The 20,514-nt window shown below is 33.1% G+C and overlaps 1 protein-coding gene across 1 annotated transcript in view; it reads right to left on the bottom strand.

Annotated features, from left to right (window-relative positions):
* Positions 1–20,514, bottom strand: part of LOC130894364 (protein rhomboid-like) — a 108,305-nt gene that overhangs the window by 8,603 nt on the left and 79,188 nt on the right. Inside the window, exons 5-7 of the mRNA XM_057801132.1 lie at positions 17,433–17,545; positions 11,941–12,058; positions 2,867–3,009 (exon numbers count right to left, since the gene is read on the bottom strand). Coding sequence (XP_057657115.1) covers positions 2,867–3,009; positions 11,941–12,058; positions 17,433–17,545 — 374 coding nt within the window. The remainder of the gene's footprint in view (positions 1–2,866; positions 3,010–11,940; positions 12,059–17,432; positions 17,546–20,514) is intronic.

Genomic DNA, 20,514 nt, shown 5'->3' with positions numbered 1-20,514 from the left:
ATTTTTTTTATCGTTGTTTTTTTGATATCTCATGAGTTCGTTAATGTAGTTCTATTTTTTTTATCGTATTGATGACCTCTTAGTCTATTTTCTAAATACTGAGATGTTTGCCCTATATAGACAGCGTCACGATTAGTACAAGGCACTTGGTATATATTATTTCTTTTGTTTTTTGGTGTTTTAGATTTTAATTTAGTGAAATATTTGGATAATGCCTCTGAGCAGATGATTTCCTATTGGCGTGGTGCGATCTTCTCCAATGATGCGACCTCTTCGATCGTTTCTTAGATCAGCTGAAGATTTCCTTTTGAGTCTTATATTATCTTGTTGTTCTAATAATGGATGTGTTAACGGGTTGTGTGCTTCTAGTCTTTTGTAGTGTTTTCTACTTTGTTTTGCAATTATATCAAGTGCGAAGTGTATTCTTTCTTCTTCTTCTTGGAGCGTTAGGTTTGACACATACCAAGGAGCGTCAGTTTAGTATTTTGGTTTGGAGTTGTATTTTTTCCCGTTAAGCTTTGAGTTGCGATGTTTTCCTAGATACTAGGGGATTGGGGAAGTTAATATTGTTAAGTTAAACTGAAGGTCACTTGGACAGATATCGATTTCGTTTTGATTCTCCACTTGTGTAACCATGTCTGGAGTTATAAAAGATGTTAGATGTTGCTACTGGATTTTCAAGGCTGCAAGAATGACGGTATCATCTGCGAAGGTACCAGCGATAGTTTCATTGGGTTTGTTTCATCTTTAGGTTAAGGTCTAGCCCGTCCGTATTCGTAACAGTCAATCAAGACAGATTTGACTACTTCCACCATACTGTACAATCTGTTTATTGCCACTACACTTGAACAAGCAATACATATTCTGCTACTTGGAGCCTTGATAGTTTGTTGATTGATATCCGGCTTGAAGGACCCGGCATGTGGAAAATTTTCAGCCTAATTGGATCAGTTTTCCACAAAACAAAAAACGTACGTCGAAATAAATAATTACCAAACTTAATTTTTAGGTTTAAGAAATTAGATTTGAAAATATTTAGATTACACCTTCCATATATCGTTCACAGGTGGTTTTAGTTAATAAATTGACTTTAATTTGGGGAACATGCGTATTTATATGTAAATATAGATATCGAAGGTGTATAACCTATAATTAGGTTTTTGACGTTTCATCTTTGAATTAAAATTCAACCTCGACTATTATCATCTAATTCTTAGTCAATTTCATAATGATACGAACCGTGTGGCGTCTATTCATCGCAGCTAATTCGAATAATAAAAAGAAGAGTATCTTCAGAACACAAAAAGAGGAAGTCGTTATAACTGTACAGGATGTTAATAGTTAATGCAACATTAACAATTGTTCTCTATTAAGAGGTTTTATGAAGCTACGAATAAAATAATTAATGAGAAATGTGTGCTATTTACGGTGAAATTATATGATATTTCGCTCGATTTATTAGTTCTTGTTACACAAGGTGTCGATTCGGAAACATACCACCCACGTTATACTTTTATGAGGGACTGTTTGCTCGGCCCGTGGGGTCCAGCGGGCCGAGTAGAAATTACGATATCTTAAAAGTAAAGGTATGGCTAACTGATACGTCATTTTAAAGATCGTTCAATTAGCTGTTTAAGAACACACTGGTATACAAAAATAAGTCAAAGACAAAAAGAGAGCATGTAAAATATACGTGAATAATAAGAAAGACAAGGAAAGCTATAACATAAATACAAACTAGTAAGAACAAAGGTCAAAAAAATTATTAAGGGAGAAAAGAAAAATACATGAAAAGACTGAAACTGGTAACATTATGCAGAGTCTATGGCACGACGAGGAAACGACGAAAAAAGAAATATAACCCTGAAGAAAATGAAAGACAAAAGAGGTTGCGTTTATATTTCAAGGAGACGAAAGTGAGAAAAAAAGAGAAGTTGTAGACGAATAAAATAGAATAAATCTGGAAGAGGAAATTACATTAGAAGTGATGCCAATAGCAATAAGTAAAACCAAGGATCACGATAATACGATAAATGAAATGATAAACGCGCTACTGGAAAGGGCTTGGAGTTATCTACATCATCTAATGAAGATCACAATGAAAATTGGAACAGCCTCCAATTGGGAATTAAATTTAAATATTTTAAAAGAGAGATAGCCATGAATGACTTGTAGCGAATATATTTGCCAGAAAAGATATTGAGGGAAAATTAGGAAACAGCTCTAGAAGAAATTCAATTTGGATTCCAAGCCAACAGAGGGACGAACAGGACGCGATATTTACAATGCGACAAAAAACATCGGAGAAAGCAATACGAGAAATCACAAATTTACACCTGCGTTTCATCGATCTTGAAAAAGCCTTCGATATAATAAATATAGAAGACCTACGGAGATATTAGAGCAGAGAAAAATAAACCAAAACTTAATAGAAAGCATTAAAAATCTCTATAGCAACAACTAAAAGAACGTAACATGGAAAATCAATCAATATTTGAAACAGACAAGGTTGCATACGAAGATGGACCCAGAAGTACCTGGCCCAACAAAGAAAATCTCCTTTAAGCTCCATACACTTTTCTCAGCGATGTTCATAAGTTCGATACCATTTCAAAAAGTGCTGTGCATCGTAAAATAAACTGAAAATTTGGTCATGAGAAAGCTGTGTGCAAATAGGTGCCGCGTTTGCTCACAAAGGAGCTAAAAGGAGATTATATTAATTAATAAATATATTTGTTTCCAAAATTTTTGTGTACTCTAAGGTACTTTGATTTCGTTGTATCCAATCTGCTGTTAATTTTTTATCGCAACTACAACTTGTACTTTCAACTAATATATTGAAATATATTTTTATTGATTTACTTACCCAGCATGTAATAGCATATACAAGAGGAACCTCCATACCTCAATTCTTTTATCTGGTCTGTATATAAATATCGAATCTACTAGTACTGATCCACTCGGATTCAGCTCTCCTGTTGTGAAGTAATAGTATAAGTAGAATCCCAACTGAAAAGAAAAAAAATAATTTATTTAAGTATTGTTTATTAAGGTCTTTAAAACCAGCGCTTTTTTGACCACGACTGCATAACTCGATTGCTTGAAATATATAGAAACTTATACTTTGAAAGCATAAATACTGATATTACGAGGGTTGTCTAAAAAATTTCCGAACTAGCAAAGAAATTAGACATTTTTCCAACTCAACGCTAAGATAGCTTGAGGTCACGTATAAGAGATGTTTGACTCATTCTACCAACTAGTTAGAAGTGCTATTGTCATAAACACTTAATAGTTAATAGAATAACAAAAAGTTCATTGCTTCCGCACAAGTTGGGGGGTTGTTACCCAGTTAGAACCGTCCAAACGATGTGCAATATTATATCGTTTGTCGGCTACCAAGATACTAATGAAAAAAGTATGAATCAAGTTTTTTACAAATGAAGGGTGTTTTCAAACTTCCTAGATCCTAACCTAACCTAAATAAATCATCATTCACAAATGTATTATTATTTTTTTCTTTCATTTATTTTAGGGCTTGCCTGTATTCTCCAATTTCTTGAGTTTTGATCTTGTCCATATTTCTACCCATATCTTTGGAGGTCTGTCTTCTGATCTTCTGGTGGTTGGCCAATCCTCCCCTGTTCTGTCGATGTGTGCCTTCCACTCGTCTTCTCCTCCGTACCCATCTGACTACATCCTCATCCATTTATTTTAGGGCTTGCCCTGTATTCTCCAATTTCTTCAGTCTTGATCTTGTCTGAATACATTTGTTATCTGTTAATTCGTTAATTATTTCTTCTTTTCTCTCTCATCGATCATTTCAAACAAAATTTAATTATTATTCAGTTTAATTATAAAAGAAACAAAAATACGTCTCTGTACTTATTTGTCTAAATTTCAAAGTTTCTTTCAACATTCTTCGGCTAATTTCTGTCATTAGAAATGGGAAACAAACGGCATCTGGTGAGGAAGCTATTAATTTACTAGTAACCGGTGTTTTTCAAAGTTTCTACAAATACGTAAACATATGTTGAAAAAGGCACGCGCTTATTTCTATTTTGGTGTATACGATTCAAAATATATCCAAATAAATAGGTGAGACACTTCAATTTAAACAGAGCGGTACTAATTTAGTAGATTCGAAAATTTCTAAGGTTTGATCGATATAAAGTAGTTGAAAACTGTTAGGTTATATATTTAATTTATTGTATTCACTTTATTGACCTTTATGAAAAAAACCCATCCTTAAAAATGACTCCTTTCACCACCAGTTTCAACTGATGACCTTCGGATATTATATACAGTGAAGCGCGAAATTCAAGGGACTATTTCGAGTAAGGGAGATAAAGAGATGAAATAAATTTACTTCGAGTTAGAGAGGTTAACATTTTTTAATCAAGTTTATTCTTGTCGATCCAAAAATTTCACACAATTTAATTGAAAAAATCAATTATTTTTCTTTGAGATTTTGATTTAAGAGATTGAAGATCTATGATATCACCGATGCTATGTAAAGATGAAAAAATATTATCACCATTTTCTTCTGATCTCTCTAAATACGTTCTCAATGTATCAAGGGCACGTTTCGCATCATGATTTGGCACAGAGTGTAGTGTCTTTATTTTTCGAAATCGTTGACAATGTGCTACTAGGAATGTCAAAGTCTTTTGCTATGTCTTGCTTATTCTTTTCACTTCGATCCACAGCTTCTATAACCTTTACTTAATCAGGAATGCTCAGACATTTCAGTTTTCTCTTAGCACCTGCCGTGACAGTAGTCAAAATGTAAATACCGATGCCAACTCATACGTACTATTTATATGCCTTCAAATTTTGGCATTTCGAGTTGCAGAGGCTTGTGATCGTCTCTTCGAGTTAAAGAGGCTATTAGGGCTAAATAGTGAAAAATAAAGGACTTTGTCGGTCGATCAGACTTCGAGTTGTGATTTTACATTGATTTTTTTCAAGTTTGAGAGGTTTTCGCACGGCACAAAAATTTTTTCGAGTTGGAGAGGTTTTCGAGTTAGAGAGGTTCCACTGTATTATAAATTGATTTCGATTAAAAAATCGTAGCTATACATTTATGGATCCGATCTCACCGAATAATAAAAGGTCCAGTTGAAAAAGTGTCCAGCTGTAAACAGCAAATTATAATACGAAGACTCGTCAAAATAGCGCTAGTATAGCTAGTGAAAATGATATGAATTTTGCAGTTATATACTTTATGTACGATTTTCGAATGAATTTGTAAAATAATAGTTTCTTTGAAATAGTTATGACTTTCAAAAGAGATTTCAATTTACTATTCTAGCCTAATAGTTTGTGGCGCACTTTTTAAAATTCTTCCGCTATTATAGCGCCATCTTAATTTGCTTGTTTTCAACAGACACTTTTCGATACCCCGAGATGGTTCTCCTTAGCTCTACCCTCCATAGTCCAGCTCAGTGATTGTCAAAATGAAGTCTACATGTTTGGCGTTAAAGGTTATGGTGCATTCGATTCAGGAGAGCCTCAGGAAACTTTTTGAACAAAAATTATTATGGATAAGAAATGATAAATGTATTTGTGCAAGGAAAAAATGCATTTTGATGGTTAAAAAAGGAAAAATATTGCTGGAAATAAGTGCAATTTTACTACTGGGGGGTTTTCGAGGTCGCTGAACACATAAAAGAACTACATGGTACATGGTGTCCAGGGTAGTCGACATCTACGTCGTCTCCTGGAGCCCCGTGGAAATTCGTTATGAAATTAGGCATTTATATATCCAATCATGGGGGTTTTCGAGGTCGCTTAACACGAATTTCACGATGGTGATGACCTGCGAGTTACCTGGTGATCGGGGTGGCTGGTTAATATGTCGTCTCCTGGAGCCCCGTGGAAATTCGTTATGAAACTGGCCAAATATGTATATCCTGAGGGTTTTCGAGGTCGCTGAATACGTATATCTCGACAGAAAAAGTGCACTAGGTTCTCATCATTAAGTTTTCATAAAATTTCAAAATTTTTATATAAAAAATGAAAAACAAAAATTCTGAGCGAAAAAAGCGAGAAATAATCGTGGTATAACGCACGATTATTGGAGAATATGTCTTATATAATAATGAAGGTGTATCACATAAGTAGCATACCTATAAATTAAAACCGGGAGATTCTTCTTCTTTTTGTTGATATTCGTAAAGATATTTCATCAATGCTGTCAATTCCATTAAGAGCCCTAAATTTGGAAGAATTTATTCGGAGTTTTTCAATGTAGTCTCTGCTTCAGAGAATCTGCAGAGACTTCATTGAAACGGCAGTCAGTTTATCTACGAGTCAACGGAAATAAATCCAAGTTCATGATAATGACAACACCACAAAAAAAGGGGGTAATGAGAAGTTTCTCAATACAACTACAAAAGTTTCCAGAAAGGCGTAGGCGATTATTTCGTACTGCCTCAATCGATAAATAAAAGACCTCAAATTTTGTATAAAATAAACTTAAAATAAACAAAAAGAATCCTTTTTTATTAAAACTATTACCGATCAAACGGTAGGAACTACAAGCTATCCTTTAAAATAAAAGAAAATACTTTTGAATAAATGAACAAATCGTATTGTACTTTTTGAATTGTCCTTTCGCACAAAACACTACTCACATTTACAAATTCGACAACGACCAATTGATTTTAGATTTTATTAATTAATCAATTTTATTTCACCTATTTCGTATTTATTTTGTCGCCGCCTCTGTTGGGCACGTGTGTTTTGTCTGGCCGCCGTTTCAAAAAAGAAAGATATTTCCTTATTCCAAAAATAAATGAGCATATTTTTCGACACATTTACCCTAATTTGAAGTAGGAAACAAAAACGGGGGAGGTTAAGATATCGCTTCGCAACTGACTCGTGCTTTTCGATGTACAGTGCAACTTAAATAATTCGGATCTTTAATCAACTGTGTACGAGGTCTGGTTATTAAATAACGAAACTGGTTAAAAAAAGGGTTTTATTATAAAAATTATTCTACAATCGAATGCTCCCCTACAAGATATTCTCTTCCCCTCGCCACACACCTTTCCATACGTTTTTTTCATTGAACGAAGTCCCTTTCGGGTCGCTTTCGAAGCAGATTTTATCTTCGGAAACAAAAAAAGTCGCACGGTGCCAAATCTGGTAAGTACGGCGCGTGTTTGAGCATTGGAATGAGCTTACTGGTCAAATTCTGCTTTACAGATAGCGCGTTATGGGTAGGTGCGTTGTTCTGGTGCAGAATCGTGCCGTTTTTTACGAACTCGTTCTCGCAAAACTGACAAATCGTTAGTCTTGTTGACAGCCCCTTCCTTCGGAACCCACACGATACCGTTAATGTAGAAAAAACGATCAACATTGCATTGAATGTAGATTTGCTCTCTCGGCCCTCACTAAAGTGGTTACACCACTCAAAAACACACGCACTAGATAGAGAATTATCTCCATAGCCCTCTTGCAACAATTTATAGCACTCAGTCGGAATTTTTTTTTTAATTTAAAGAGAAATTTGAGATTGAAACGTTGCTCCTGTTTTTCGGCACGTGCAGTCTCGTTATTTAATAGCCAGACCTCGTATATTATAAGATGCGATAATTGTTATCATTGTTTTAGATGAATTTATCATTAAATTTTATAGTAAAATATTGGATTTTCTATATTTTATAATGTGTATTTGGGGTTCACATAAACATTGTTTTAGTACAATAGACCTTTCATAGTTCATAGTAGAATAGTGGATGGCCAAAGGACGTTAAGCACATCGGTCTTCTGATAAACCCGTCGTGCCCCACTTAAAATTAGAAAAGCCCATCAGCACTATGGTTTGGATCTTTTGACGAATCAGGATGATTCCAATCAGCCGAAGACGAAAAAACTGCTGTGATTGGCGGTTGAAGACCGCATGATGGCTCGCGTCGATAAATCATAGCAACCATTCTTTTGTGAAACCCTTATCAGATTGTAGCACTCGACTACGGCCAGCATCACGATTCGATCGTTCCTCTGATTCCGCGTAGTTAACAGGCTTAACAGGCCTTACTTGGACCTCCAGTTTGGAAGCCCTGGGTAGAGGATGATTGGAGGAACATGCAATCTTAGAATCCGCAGCCTTTGAGACATGTGTCGTCTCGGGAAGGGAAGAGAGGTATCTTTCATGGTCCCTACTCATGCAGGGAACTTAGCATTGTTCGCGACACCCTGGAATAAGTCCATATAAATGAGGCGTCCTTTGCATCAGCCCCTTCCTTATGACCACATATGTGTGCCCGACGAGGGCGGCTGCTAGGACCCCTTACCAATGTCAAAGTCAAGAGGCTACTTGAGGGGCAATAGACTTTTGTATATACGTGGAACCATTTGTAAATATTCTTTTTTTCTTATATTTGATTCTATTTCTAAAATTTCTATAATTAAATGTATGTTATTTTGACTGATGTTTTCTTGATGTTTTATTTTTTTTATCGTATTGATGGCCTTTTAATCTATTTTTTAAATACTGAGATGTCTGTCCTATGTAAATAGTGTCACACTCATTACAGAGTACTTGATATTTCATATAACTTTCTTGATTTTCAAGTATTTTATATTTGAGTTTAGTGAAATATTTCGATGCTGTATTATGTCCTTTACGACTTATAAGAAAATATCTATTGAAATCATTCGATAGTTGTCTTTGTACGAGTACATATGGCAAGGAAAAATTATTTTATTGGTTTAGTTTCTATTTGGTTTATTGATTTTTCATAGTATTTGCTAGTCTTTGTCTGAAATATGTCATTTATCATTTTTCCGGGATAATTTGAGGAAGTTTTTATTTTTTGAATAGCTACGCATTTCAATTCAGGATCTACTAGTCGTATAGCTTTATCAGCCAAATTCATTGTGAATCGATACGAATTAAATTCTTCATTTTTGTTTTCAATTTCAATTTTTTGGTACAGCAATAAACGCGCATCTATGTAACAAAAAAATAATGGAATATTCATATTAAAGACAGTTTGCTTAAGATCTTCCATTACTAGTTGTGCTATAAGACTGTTGTGCTAGTTTGAGATGTGTCAAGTCCCGGATGACCAAAAATAACATCAATGCTAAGATATGAAGGTAGGTTTGTTATTTTTGAGTATATTTAAATTCCTATTTTTAGGATACCCCGTACATTTGTTTCCAATGAATTAAAAAGCATATGGAGAAAGTGTATCTTTGGATCGGTTTTGTTTAAACAGACTTTGTCCAAGAAATTAAACTTTCGGAAAACTAAAAAAAAACTGTTTAAATCATAATATTTTATTTGGAATATTTTCAAAAAAATGTCAACATGTAAAGAAATATACCATTAAATTTCAAGTAAAAACTGTAAGACAATTACTAAAAATATACCTAGTATAATTACTTAAATGAGTTTAAAAGTGGAAAAAAACCAAAGATGCAGATTTGAGGCCATATATCTGATTTATGGGTCATAGTTGGTTTCTTCAACCTCGAAATCGCTGGTAATCTCTTAAGATCTGTCGGCCAGTTAGAAATTTCTTCGAAAAATCCCCGATACTCGTCTGGAATGTAGGATCTCAGTTTCTTAATATCTTCCATCTTTGCAGTTTTTATTGGTACTCGACCTTGGTAAACGTTAGAGAGTAGGTGGAGAGAGAGTATCTGCTATTGTAGGGTAGGCTTCAACACATCCTTTTAACTTAGATTCATAAACAAACATAAAGAGAGTACTAATCTGAAAGTACATTTTATCCGTCTAATCTGTGTTTTTTCCTTTTATTTTTTGTGATATACACGATTTTTTGTAAAATCTATTTTGCAACTTCTTGAAATCTAAAACTATGTCAGATGATGTAACCTCTTGAACACTGAACATATTAAATCGTGACGAGTTTTTCATAATTATGTCAGTTATTTCGTGAACATCAAAATTGCAGTCATGTTTCTTTAAAGTCTTAGATATTATTCCGAAATCACTGTCAGACGGGAGGAAACTGTGGCCGCGAACAGGGAAATACTGAGTGACCTTCTGGAAACGACTTGAATGTCTGTCAGGTATAAGCAGAACCTTAACATCGCTTGGTTTTTGTTTTGGCCTGAACAGTTATCACTGAACAGACGAAGCTCATCGTATTGGTTTGTACTGGACTGTACAAGGAGGTTTAGTAACATTCATTACAATATTTTGGAGGTTATAATAACAATAGACAAAAATGAGCAGTAATAGCTGACTGCAGATAATAGGAGAAAGTCCAGAAATCAAACAACAGAATCCATAGAGGAAGTGGACTTTTAAAAAAACTATTTGGACTCGCGTCCTTTTAAAATAAATCAAAAAATTAAAAAGCTGATTGGATCCATTGTGATAAAATCGCCCTTTTAACAAAAATTTATGCATTCTGATGTTTAGACTACAAAACCACCAAAACCTGGAAATCGAAAAAAAATGGAATAAAGCCCGTTATAAAAGAAAACCGATTCATTTAATGCACTCATCTGTCATTATAGTATAAAGGTTTGTGATCAAGACAAACATAAAAATTCAAATGAGCGAAATATTCAGTATTTTTTTTTTGTTAGATTATAATACGTTTCAAAAAATTGCGGATTTTAATCCATTATCAATCATATTTATTATGTACTGGATTACGAAATTACTGGAAAATACAGTTTATTCTAAAATGTCATATGATTACAATTTATAAACAAATGTCTCAAATACACGCGATCATTACTACTATGATTTGGATAATGCAACTCTACAGTTCTAGAAATGTCAATAAAAAAAGTCAAAAGCATTCAATGGGGGACACATTTATCAATTTCTAAAGGCCGCTTGACATAATGCAATATACCGTGCAAGGAATAGCACGCAAGTCTCGGTAAACAGTAAAAGTAAACCAATTCCTAACCTAAAATTTAATCTTTTATTTTGTACCTAGTTTAACAATGAAAACAACGAAGCTAAGTTGTACGAAAGTCAACTGATCTGCATGATTTTGATCAAAAAATATCTTGCACTGTATTACACGTTGTACAAATACACCAAATACTAGTAGTAACACAATAGAAGTCACAAATCAAGAAGTAGAATTGAAAAATGATTCACTAAAGGCCGCTTGACTTGATGCAAGACAACATGCAAGAAATTGCATCCAATTCCTCAAAATATTTCATAATAGTTCGCGTCATTTAACATTATGTCGGTCTTACCACTGCATTATGATTGCCACTAATCAAAATTCCAAAAGTAAAAGTAAACAATTTTCTAACCTCAAACTTTATTTAATATTTTATGGGCAGTTTAAGATTAAAAATAACAAAGTTAATTAAAATAGACAAGAAAAAAAATGGCCAGTGCATCACTGGCAATAATTATATAATTATATCTGCCTCTGCTTTGCTTTTGGAGTCTGATGCACAGATTAGCTAGTGAATTAGACGAGAAAACATAGAAAAATTAGTTGAAAATGGATGAAGAAACATTTTAAAAACTCCCAAGGAAAATAAAGCGTAATATCAGCAGATAAGAAACTCATTTGATCAAGAAATATTTTATACGTTGTCTTGCATCATGTCAAGCGACCTTAAAAAATGTTAATATTGAAAATCGCAATAATTGTAAATATTAATGGTACAAATAATGTTTAAGTTAAATTATTCCTAATTACTCGTTCCTAACGTTCTCAATGTTAACCGATAGAGTTATAATTAATTATTAAATATTTTGCTCTTAAATTACGCTTGTTATTTTTTTACACCTAAATGAAACATTTTTTTTTTTCATAAACGTAGAAAAAATTGTATGAAACTCGTGCAAAAAGGGTTTATTGCACTCGACGTGTGGTCAAACTCGGCCTAACTGCCTCATTAAACAAATTCGCAATACTTTTTGTATAAATAACTCTTTCCAGCAGTATAATTAATATAATAGGGCCTTACCTCGGCTAAAGTAATAACTAATATAAAAATCGGTGGTGGACAGCATGTGTAATGGTCGGCATAATATTTTCTATCTCTGTCATCTGTCAGAAATTCATTCGCGACTATAGTAACCATCCTGCAAAGAAATTATACTATCAGTAATTTATTCAGTAATTACAAATTACAAAAAAAATTATAAGTAATAGTAGAATAGACCGACTGAGTTTCAAATTAAAAATTTTTCATGATTGATCGATAAGAATTTCTCTTACACAATGGCAATAAATATGCCTCGATGTTTATTCGACATTAAGTATTTGAAAAAATCTTCCGAACATCTTGAGTTGATTTAGAATTAAATTTGTTACTTAGATTACAAATAGCTACAGTCTCCCTTTACTTTCTATGTGAATGGGCTAGTCGTGAGAAAAGCCAACATTACGTAAAAAAGAATGGTCAAAAATAAAAACGTTGCGAGTTGGAATTTGGAATCTTGAGAGAAAGAGACTTGTATATTAAAAAAAAGTATTATTTTCACCACTTCGCATAAAATTGGGGTTAAGTGGAGGGATTATCAAAAGAGAGACTCTTTTATATAACTTTGTGAGCAGTTTATTGATATATCCAAGGAAAAACTGATAGGAGGTTTACTCGGCCTGACATCAGGAAAGGGATACTAACTTTGAGGATATAAGAGTCAAAACAAGACACAAACTATCAAGAAATCGTCGTTGACATGTTGAACAAATCCATTTTCTACACTCATTCCATCAAAACACCAAAGAAATGAAGAGAAGATATCAAGGAAGATGGAAGGTCAGCGTGAAAATAAAATACTGGTTGATGTTAAAAAGAGATACATTGCCACCCATTTAGGATTTTACGATGGACCCAGTATAGACCCAGACTTTGGTCAAGTATGTACAACTCTGGCCCTAGCTTGGAAGCCGTTATTGGCTCAAACTTGGAGATACTTTGGGATGATAACAATGTCCCTCGGTTGGTTTCGAATCCAGGACCAGGTCTGGTTGCTGGTAAAAATAGATTTTTAATATATTGTTAATAAAATTATAATTTTATTACAAATTTCTATTAATGCACTCTACTAATTTTCTGTACATAAAAATATTAGTTAAATAATTACACATATTGAGAAATGATACTATTTTTCATTGTTTTTTATAACTTTATATAACTTTTATAACTCTTTGAATAACTTTATGTAGTTATTCAAAGTTCATCCAAGCCTGGCTGACTATAGGATGGCCCAGGCCGGGTTATCCAGAGTTCAGCCAGGCGAATATGGGATGGTCGAGGTAAGGTTATACAGAATTCAGCCAGACATGGCGGACTATAAAATGGACGAGGCTAAGTTACCCAGACTTCAACCAGGCTTGGACTATTATTGGTTTGTCAAGGGTTTCCTAGCGTTTGCCCAAGCTAAGCCCCGTTGTTCCAGTCTGGGGGCTGCTAAATGGGATGGAAAATTATTTTTGGCTCAATTCCAGAATTGATTTCTTCCACTGGTTTCGAGCGACAGAGGATCGAGAAGTCAAGGCGTACATTTTAAAATTTACTAAAACCCTTTTTTTTGCTTTTTCTTTTCTTCTTTTATTAAAATCTGTGGGTAATACAGACCAAAATGGTGTTTTAATTAGTTATACATGGTGTTCCGGAACTTGATACAAAAAACGCGGGAGTGATAATAATGCTGTGACATAGTGCATATATTTAAGTATACATTCCAAATTATACATTCTAATATTATGCATTTTTAAAGGATGATTACAATTGTCCAAGAAGTGTGTTAGACGGAATAAATAATTCTAAACTACTAAAAATCCGACACTTTTACAGGGACAACCTGTACAATATAAAGATAGCGAAAATTAATTTTCAATTCGATTTTTCAACAAAGAGATACTCTTTGTTTAACTCGACAAAATTTGTGGTTTACGAAATAGATTTTTAGATCGCTGTACATGCCAAGGAAACCGTTCGCCATAAAGAGACATTCTGAAGTAAATTATCATAAATTGATTATTTATTGAAAATACTCACAGGAGAAATTAGAACACAATTTTTTGGAGGACTAATGAATAAATTAATATTTATATATTAAATATAATTAAAACATTTGTACTAAAAACTATCGAAGATCATATTACTGGCATAAGGAAAAACTTGAAAGAGATTAATAATTGCAATATAAAATTTAACATTTTTCCTAATAAGTGAATTTGTCGGGGAGGTCTATTTGCATGGCCAGCATGTTCCCCTGAATTAAATACCTCAAAAACTTGGTATATGGAACACCGGTAAATAGAAGGAACGAAATGATCGATAAAATTAACTTCCAATTAACCAACTAAATTTTTCTACATTTCAATTTTTTCCTTATGCAAGTAACACGATGTTCGACAGTAGGCAGTTCAATTAGAAATGTTTGATTCTGCTTTAATACCTCCTGTAAGTATTTTCAATAAATAATTAGAATTTATGATAATTTTCTTCAGAATGTCTCTTTATGGCGAACAGTTTCGCGTGTAATCTGTGTAATTAACTGTTACTCGAAACACGTAAATTCGATTATCATTTGACTGGCCTATACTTGAAATTTTGGCGAGAGCGCGTCAGTCTCGCCATGGAAATCCTCTCACTTTCTTATACGTATTTATTTATATTCGAAGACAAGTCTGGACTTGAAAATATCAACGGGTCATGCTTTCGGAATGTCTGTAAGTTCTATTTCGGTTAATATGTCCGTTATTTTTTTGTTGTTTGAGTATATTATTTCTATTATGAGTGTTGAGATGTGGTCGGATATTTTTGGTATGTAAGAGACAATTTTTAAAAATTAATCTAAATATTGATAAAGTATACTGAATTATAGATGCATAAACTATACAGTGAGACTATTTAAGCTAGAAATATCAAATTTGGGGAACGTTTAGGCAAAAAATGTCGAGTTTCTTCAAGGTGTAGATTAAGTTTTGCTTTCAATAACAGCCTTTATTTTTAATAGCATATCTAAATATATTCCAAGATATATCACAATATTTTCACCTGACAATATGAGAATTCTCTAGTATGCATAGAACTCTTGAATAGTTAAATTTTAGCACGTTAATTATTTTTTTTATGTGTAAATTATATCCATCAATTGCCTTCTTATTGGGATAACGAACCATTTCATTATTGAAAATGCTTTATAATGTTTCACTAATTAATGAATCTATGTATCTATTTTTGTATCTTTGTGAAGAGTATATACGAGGGTTAGGTTAGGTTAGGGTTGTTTGAAAAGTTACCCACCTCAACCAACATGCGTTGGGAGATTTTCTCCAAAATTCCAGTCATTTTGGACGATCAGCTTCTACTTGACAATTGTTAAAAGGATTCCCTCCTTCCTTCCCTCCACACCGAATGGGTGCAGCTTTGGATAGAGGAATAGCCAGTGACCAATTTTAGGTGGTCAAAGGCTTGAAAACCACAAATCACGCCGAATGGGTGCAGCTTTGGATAAAGGAAGAGCCAGTCAGCAATTTTAGGTGGTCAAAAGGCTTGAAAACCACAAATCACGCCGAATGGGTGCAGCTTTGGATAGAGGAAGAGCCAGTGACCAATTTTAGGTGGTCAAAAGGCTTGAAAACCACAAATCACGCCGATTGGGTGCAGCTTTGGATAGAGGAAGAACCAGTGACCAATTTTAGGTGGTCAAAAGTCTTGAAAACCACAAATCACGCCGAATAGGTGCAGCTTTGGATAGAGGAAGAGCCAGTGACCAATTTTAGGTGGTCAAAAGGCATGAAACTATCCAGAATAAATTTTCTATTCCAATTGAAAATCTTTTCTTCTAGGAGAGATAATTCTTTACATTTTGAAGATCCCAATACAGGTATAAACAAAAACTGGAGATCTTCTAACAGTTTGGAGTATCGTATACGACTCAACAACTCAGTAGTCGTTCACGAATATTTTTAAAGGACAGTTCAGTTTTACTCGTGCGTCAACAGTAGGTAACGACAACATTGATATCGAGGCAGATTATGCCCATATTGATGATAAATTAATTTTTTCTATAAATTGCGAACATATGTGTCAATTCGTAAAATATTAATTATTAATCTTGCTAATAGATAAAGCGAATTTAGAGCTTCGAATTGAGTCAATTGAAAATTGAGGATCACGGCAAACAATATGATAGTGCACGCGAGGATGAAGACTACCAAGCAACAGAATAATTTCAGGACCTAATTGTGACAAAAATGATTTATGACGTTTTGTTAATAATTAAGAGAGAGGCGTAAATGTTCTTGAACTAAAATAAGTCTTAGTTCTTACTCTCCTTAAAATATACGGCTAGCCGAAGCATGATTTTCGTATTGTTGGTTTCCTCTCTGGTTTCTATTCCGTATGTTATGATTGGCCTGATACAAGTCTTATAGATCCTAATCTTGCTATCCTTTCGCATGTATTCGTTCGCCCATATTATCTGCCTTGAGGAGTCAGATATGACAGTCGCTTTGTTGATCTGGCTTCTTAGGTCCTTCACTGCGTCGTGGTAACTCGACATGTGGGTGATTCCGTTCTAACTGTGATTTTTTGTATTCAAAATTTCAAGATTTTAAAATTTAACTTTTCTAACTTTTTTATGCATATTATTCATCTATTTTACTGTAAAAATAAAACTCTAAGAGGAATTTACTACAACTTCAAAGTATCACGAGCAAGACACAAATGTCGGATTTTGAGTTCCACGGTACTGACTCATTTATCCACGGTACTGACATGGTAACTTAAGATATTAAACAACAAGTGCATCAATTTTCCTCAGTTTGATCATAAACATTAGAATTTATAAGGTAATTAGTTTAAATCATTTGTTACGACAAAAAAAATTAATAATTTATCGGTAAATTCTAGGAATGGACATGACACGGTACTGACATTCAAGTGATGTAGTATAAGTTTTCTTTAAGTGGCAAGTTATATTGTATAAAAATAATGTTTAAATATCTTAAGAATTATTCAATTAACACAAAATTTTTATTAATTGATTATTAATTAATGACTAGTACAAAAAAACAATACAGGACATTGAATATCACAGTTAGAACGGAATCACCCATGTGCATACTCAGGTATTTAAGTTGTTAAGTTGTGAGACTTGTTCGATGATTTTGTCCTGAACTACCAGTTTACATAGTACGGACTCTTTAGCAAAGGTTATGCTTTTCGTTTTTTCTGGGGATATAGTCATGTTCTGTAGGTCGTCCTGCGTTTCCGCGAAAATAGCTGCATCGTCGGCGTAGCCTATCATGTTGATTCTTTTATTCTGTCCCGGGACGGAAATTGTATTCGTGCTAAATTGTGTGCGGATCCGCGTTTTTTGTCACTAAGCCATAGTACTACCCCGATTAAATTAAAAAAATGGCAAAATATTGTATTCGAGAGTCAAATTTAATATATATAAAATAGTTTAGCAACATGTAGTAGAGCGTTCTTACCTGCGAAATAATGGCGGTTCCACAAGAAGTAGATGGAAGTCGTTTTCTGACGAAACTTCGCGATCTCGATGATGGACGGCACATTTAAAGCTTCTCGATCTTTTTCCAGTCATCTGAAACCAACAATTACATGCGAATTAAATTATACTGCTTGCATCAAAATGACATTAGAGTGACAAGGTAAATTAAATTAGAGGTTACACGATCTTGAAACTTCGAAACAATAACTTTTTTAGCGATTTCTGATAGATATTTTCGAAAATAAATGTGCCCACGACACCATTGGCAAAATTGGAAGGTTATTGATTTGATAGTGACATTTATCACAATCACGTCAAGATAAAAGTTGAAAAATCTTTTCAAAATAAAAATTAATGATTGAAAATGAATTAATTAAATACATTGTCTATTATGCTCCATATACGAGGTTTGTATCGAAGTATCTGAGATTTTCTGAAAATTGCAAAACTCAAATATGAAAGGAGTGAAATTTTGGATAGTTGAAATCGAACGTTGTCGTATCAGCTTTACTGATGACGAGTCGTATCATCGAAAAATTCACCAAATGTTCATTAATTCCGAATAAGGCAAAGACGGCTTCATCAGCCAGAAAAGTGATGGCGACCTTTTTTGGAGATAGTTATGGGATTATAATCATCGACTATCTTCATTGCTTCATAAGTTACAGTAAGAAATTGCTAAAAGTGATCGCGTTTGAAGAAAAAGAAAGTGCTTTTCCATAAGGAGAACGCATCTTCTCACACTTCCTTAATCGTCTTGGTTAAAATTCACGAATTGCATTTCGAAATAGTTGACCACCCACGGTTTTCACCATTCTTTCTTTTTTAAATTGCTTTCTGTTTTAATAATATTTGTATAATTAAACTGATGTTTCGTTTTTATGTTTTGTTGGAGCTGTGGCAGCATTTTTTTATTTTTACACACATATTTGTGACTTTTTGTTCTATTTTCCAGGTATTGGCTTGTTTGGCCAATATATGAAACTAAACAATTATTACAATGAATTTCATTAACAGTATTGCACTTTTTTGATGTTATTGATTTCATTATAGAAAACTGTTTTAACAATAGGTTATTAGGTTTAAATCATATTTCTTGAATAAATGTTAAATTGTTGTGACAATCTATTTATGGAAGGAAGAGATATAAATTGTTGATTATTATTTTTTTTATTATTATTTTGTGGGTTGTAAAATTCTTTTATTCTGTCTTTGAAAATTGTATTAATTAGTATTATGGGATAAGCATTTAATTGCAATGCATTTTTTGCTTTGACGATTCTAATTTTTCGGTATTATAACTGAATTTTTTAAGAAAAAAGGTGGTTTGAGTTACAAGTAATGTATCTAAATGACCATTCTGTTTTTAAATTGTTATTCTTGTTATGTAAAGTAGTATCTAGAAAGTTAGTTTTATTATTTTCTTCAAGTTCCATTGTAAATTTTAATTTTACATGAAAACTATTGAATTGTTTTATGACATTTCCTTTTTCGTTTCCTTTAGGTATTGTTGTTATGCAATCATCAACATATCTATAAAAAAATGGGACTTCATATTTAAGATTTTTTATTGTTTGCTCTTCAAGTTCTTCCATAACTATTTGTGCTACAATGCTGGATATTGATGAACCCATTGCACATCCGTCTATTTGTTTAAAAATTTTCACACGAGAAGTAAGTAGAATTAAGGATTACTTCTAAAGAAGTGGGGATAAAGATAAAGTTAGGCAATATGTGATTTTCGAGTACATAATTATAATGGAGGCCCCTAGCAACTATTTCCTGTTTCCTAACCTTAAAATTTTACTTGCACGAAGACATCGATGAGTTATGCGATAAGAAAAACACGACACAAGTTGGTATTCCCAAGGTCCAAAAGTAGAACCCGCTCTCGGGTAAAACTAGAGGGAAAGATATAGCAAATACCGTGCCAAAATGTCTTAAAGACAATGGGATCAATTTAATTAAAATCGAAAATAAACACTTCCGACCGAAATAGTTGTGGTTATGAATTTGGTAATCAAAATTGTTAAAAGCGTCTTGTCAAAAGCTTTTTACTGTCACCAAAAAATGGTTGCAAAAATTTTACTTTATGGTGGATATCATTTAGAAATTGAATGTACTAAAACTAAGATTACAAGGAAAGGGAAACCCAATATTTTGGTAGAAGAACTGGTTTGTTTTGAAGAAGCGCTTTGTACCCAAACATTTTGGTATAATTTTGTCTAAAACCTTTTTTCGAAAAATTTAGACAACACATGCATCTCTAAAAATTTACAGAAAACATTTAATATCTGGATAATGCTAAGGTTTAGCTATAGGAAAGTATACATAAATTTGCCTTATTTTTTACCCCTGAATGCATTAAAAAAAACGGGTGTTTCTATTTGAAAAAATAAAGAAATTTGATATTATGAATTTAAACTTTGCAAACTTTTTATACATACCCTGTATAAAATGAAAAATTTTTCTTCTGCTAGAAACGGATGTCAGCCAACTTTGAAAATATTTTAGTTAAAAAGATCGTATCCGAAAACCCAAACGTAGAAATTTTCATGATTTTACTATAAGTATTTTGCCATATACAGATAGTTTTAACTCGTCGTGGGAAACCCTGTATATTCAAAGCGGTAAATAACTTCATTTCCAATTTTTAAAGCAATATTTTGGTAAAAATGAATTTGCTGACAGATTTGTGCAATTCAAAACCAAGTAGTTGAAAAGTAAGTTAGAAGAGTTGGAGGTCCAGAAATGTAAGTATCTAACGCACCAAAAGTGGAGAGCTCTGAAAAAAATTAAATTAAGTCAAGGCCCTTATATTCAACGCATAGAATAGTCTTCTAGATTGCTTCAGTGACGTGAAGAAATTGGCATTTGGAGTGCTGAAATGTTTGAAAATATTTTTTGTTATAAATCAAAGATAAGTTTGTTAACCAAAAATTTTAATCATGCAAATATTAGTTATTATACAGACGACAAAACATTTTCTGCCTCTTTAAAAAATTTGTAATTTGTAATTTGTAATTTTTGGCTCTCCTGACTTAAAAGGTGTATATAAACAT

The sequence above is a fragment of the Diorhabda carinulata genome, chromosome 5 (assembly GCF_026250575.1).
Source record: "Diorhabda carinulata isolate Delta chromosome 5, icDioCari1.1, whole genome shotgun sequence".
In the NCBI taxonomy this organism is placed as follows: Eukaryota; Metazoa; Arthropoda; class Insecta; order Coleoptera; family Chrysomelidae; genus Diorhabda; species Diorhabda carinulata.
Note: the sequence above shows the minus strand (reverse complement) of the source record. Positions and strands in the feature narration are given on the sequence as shown.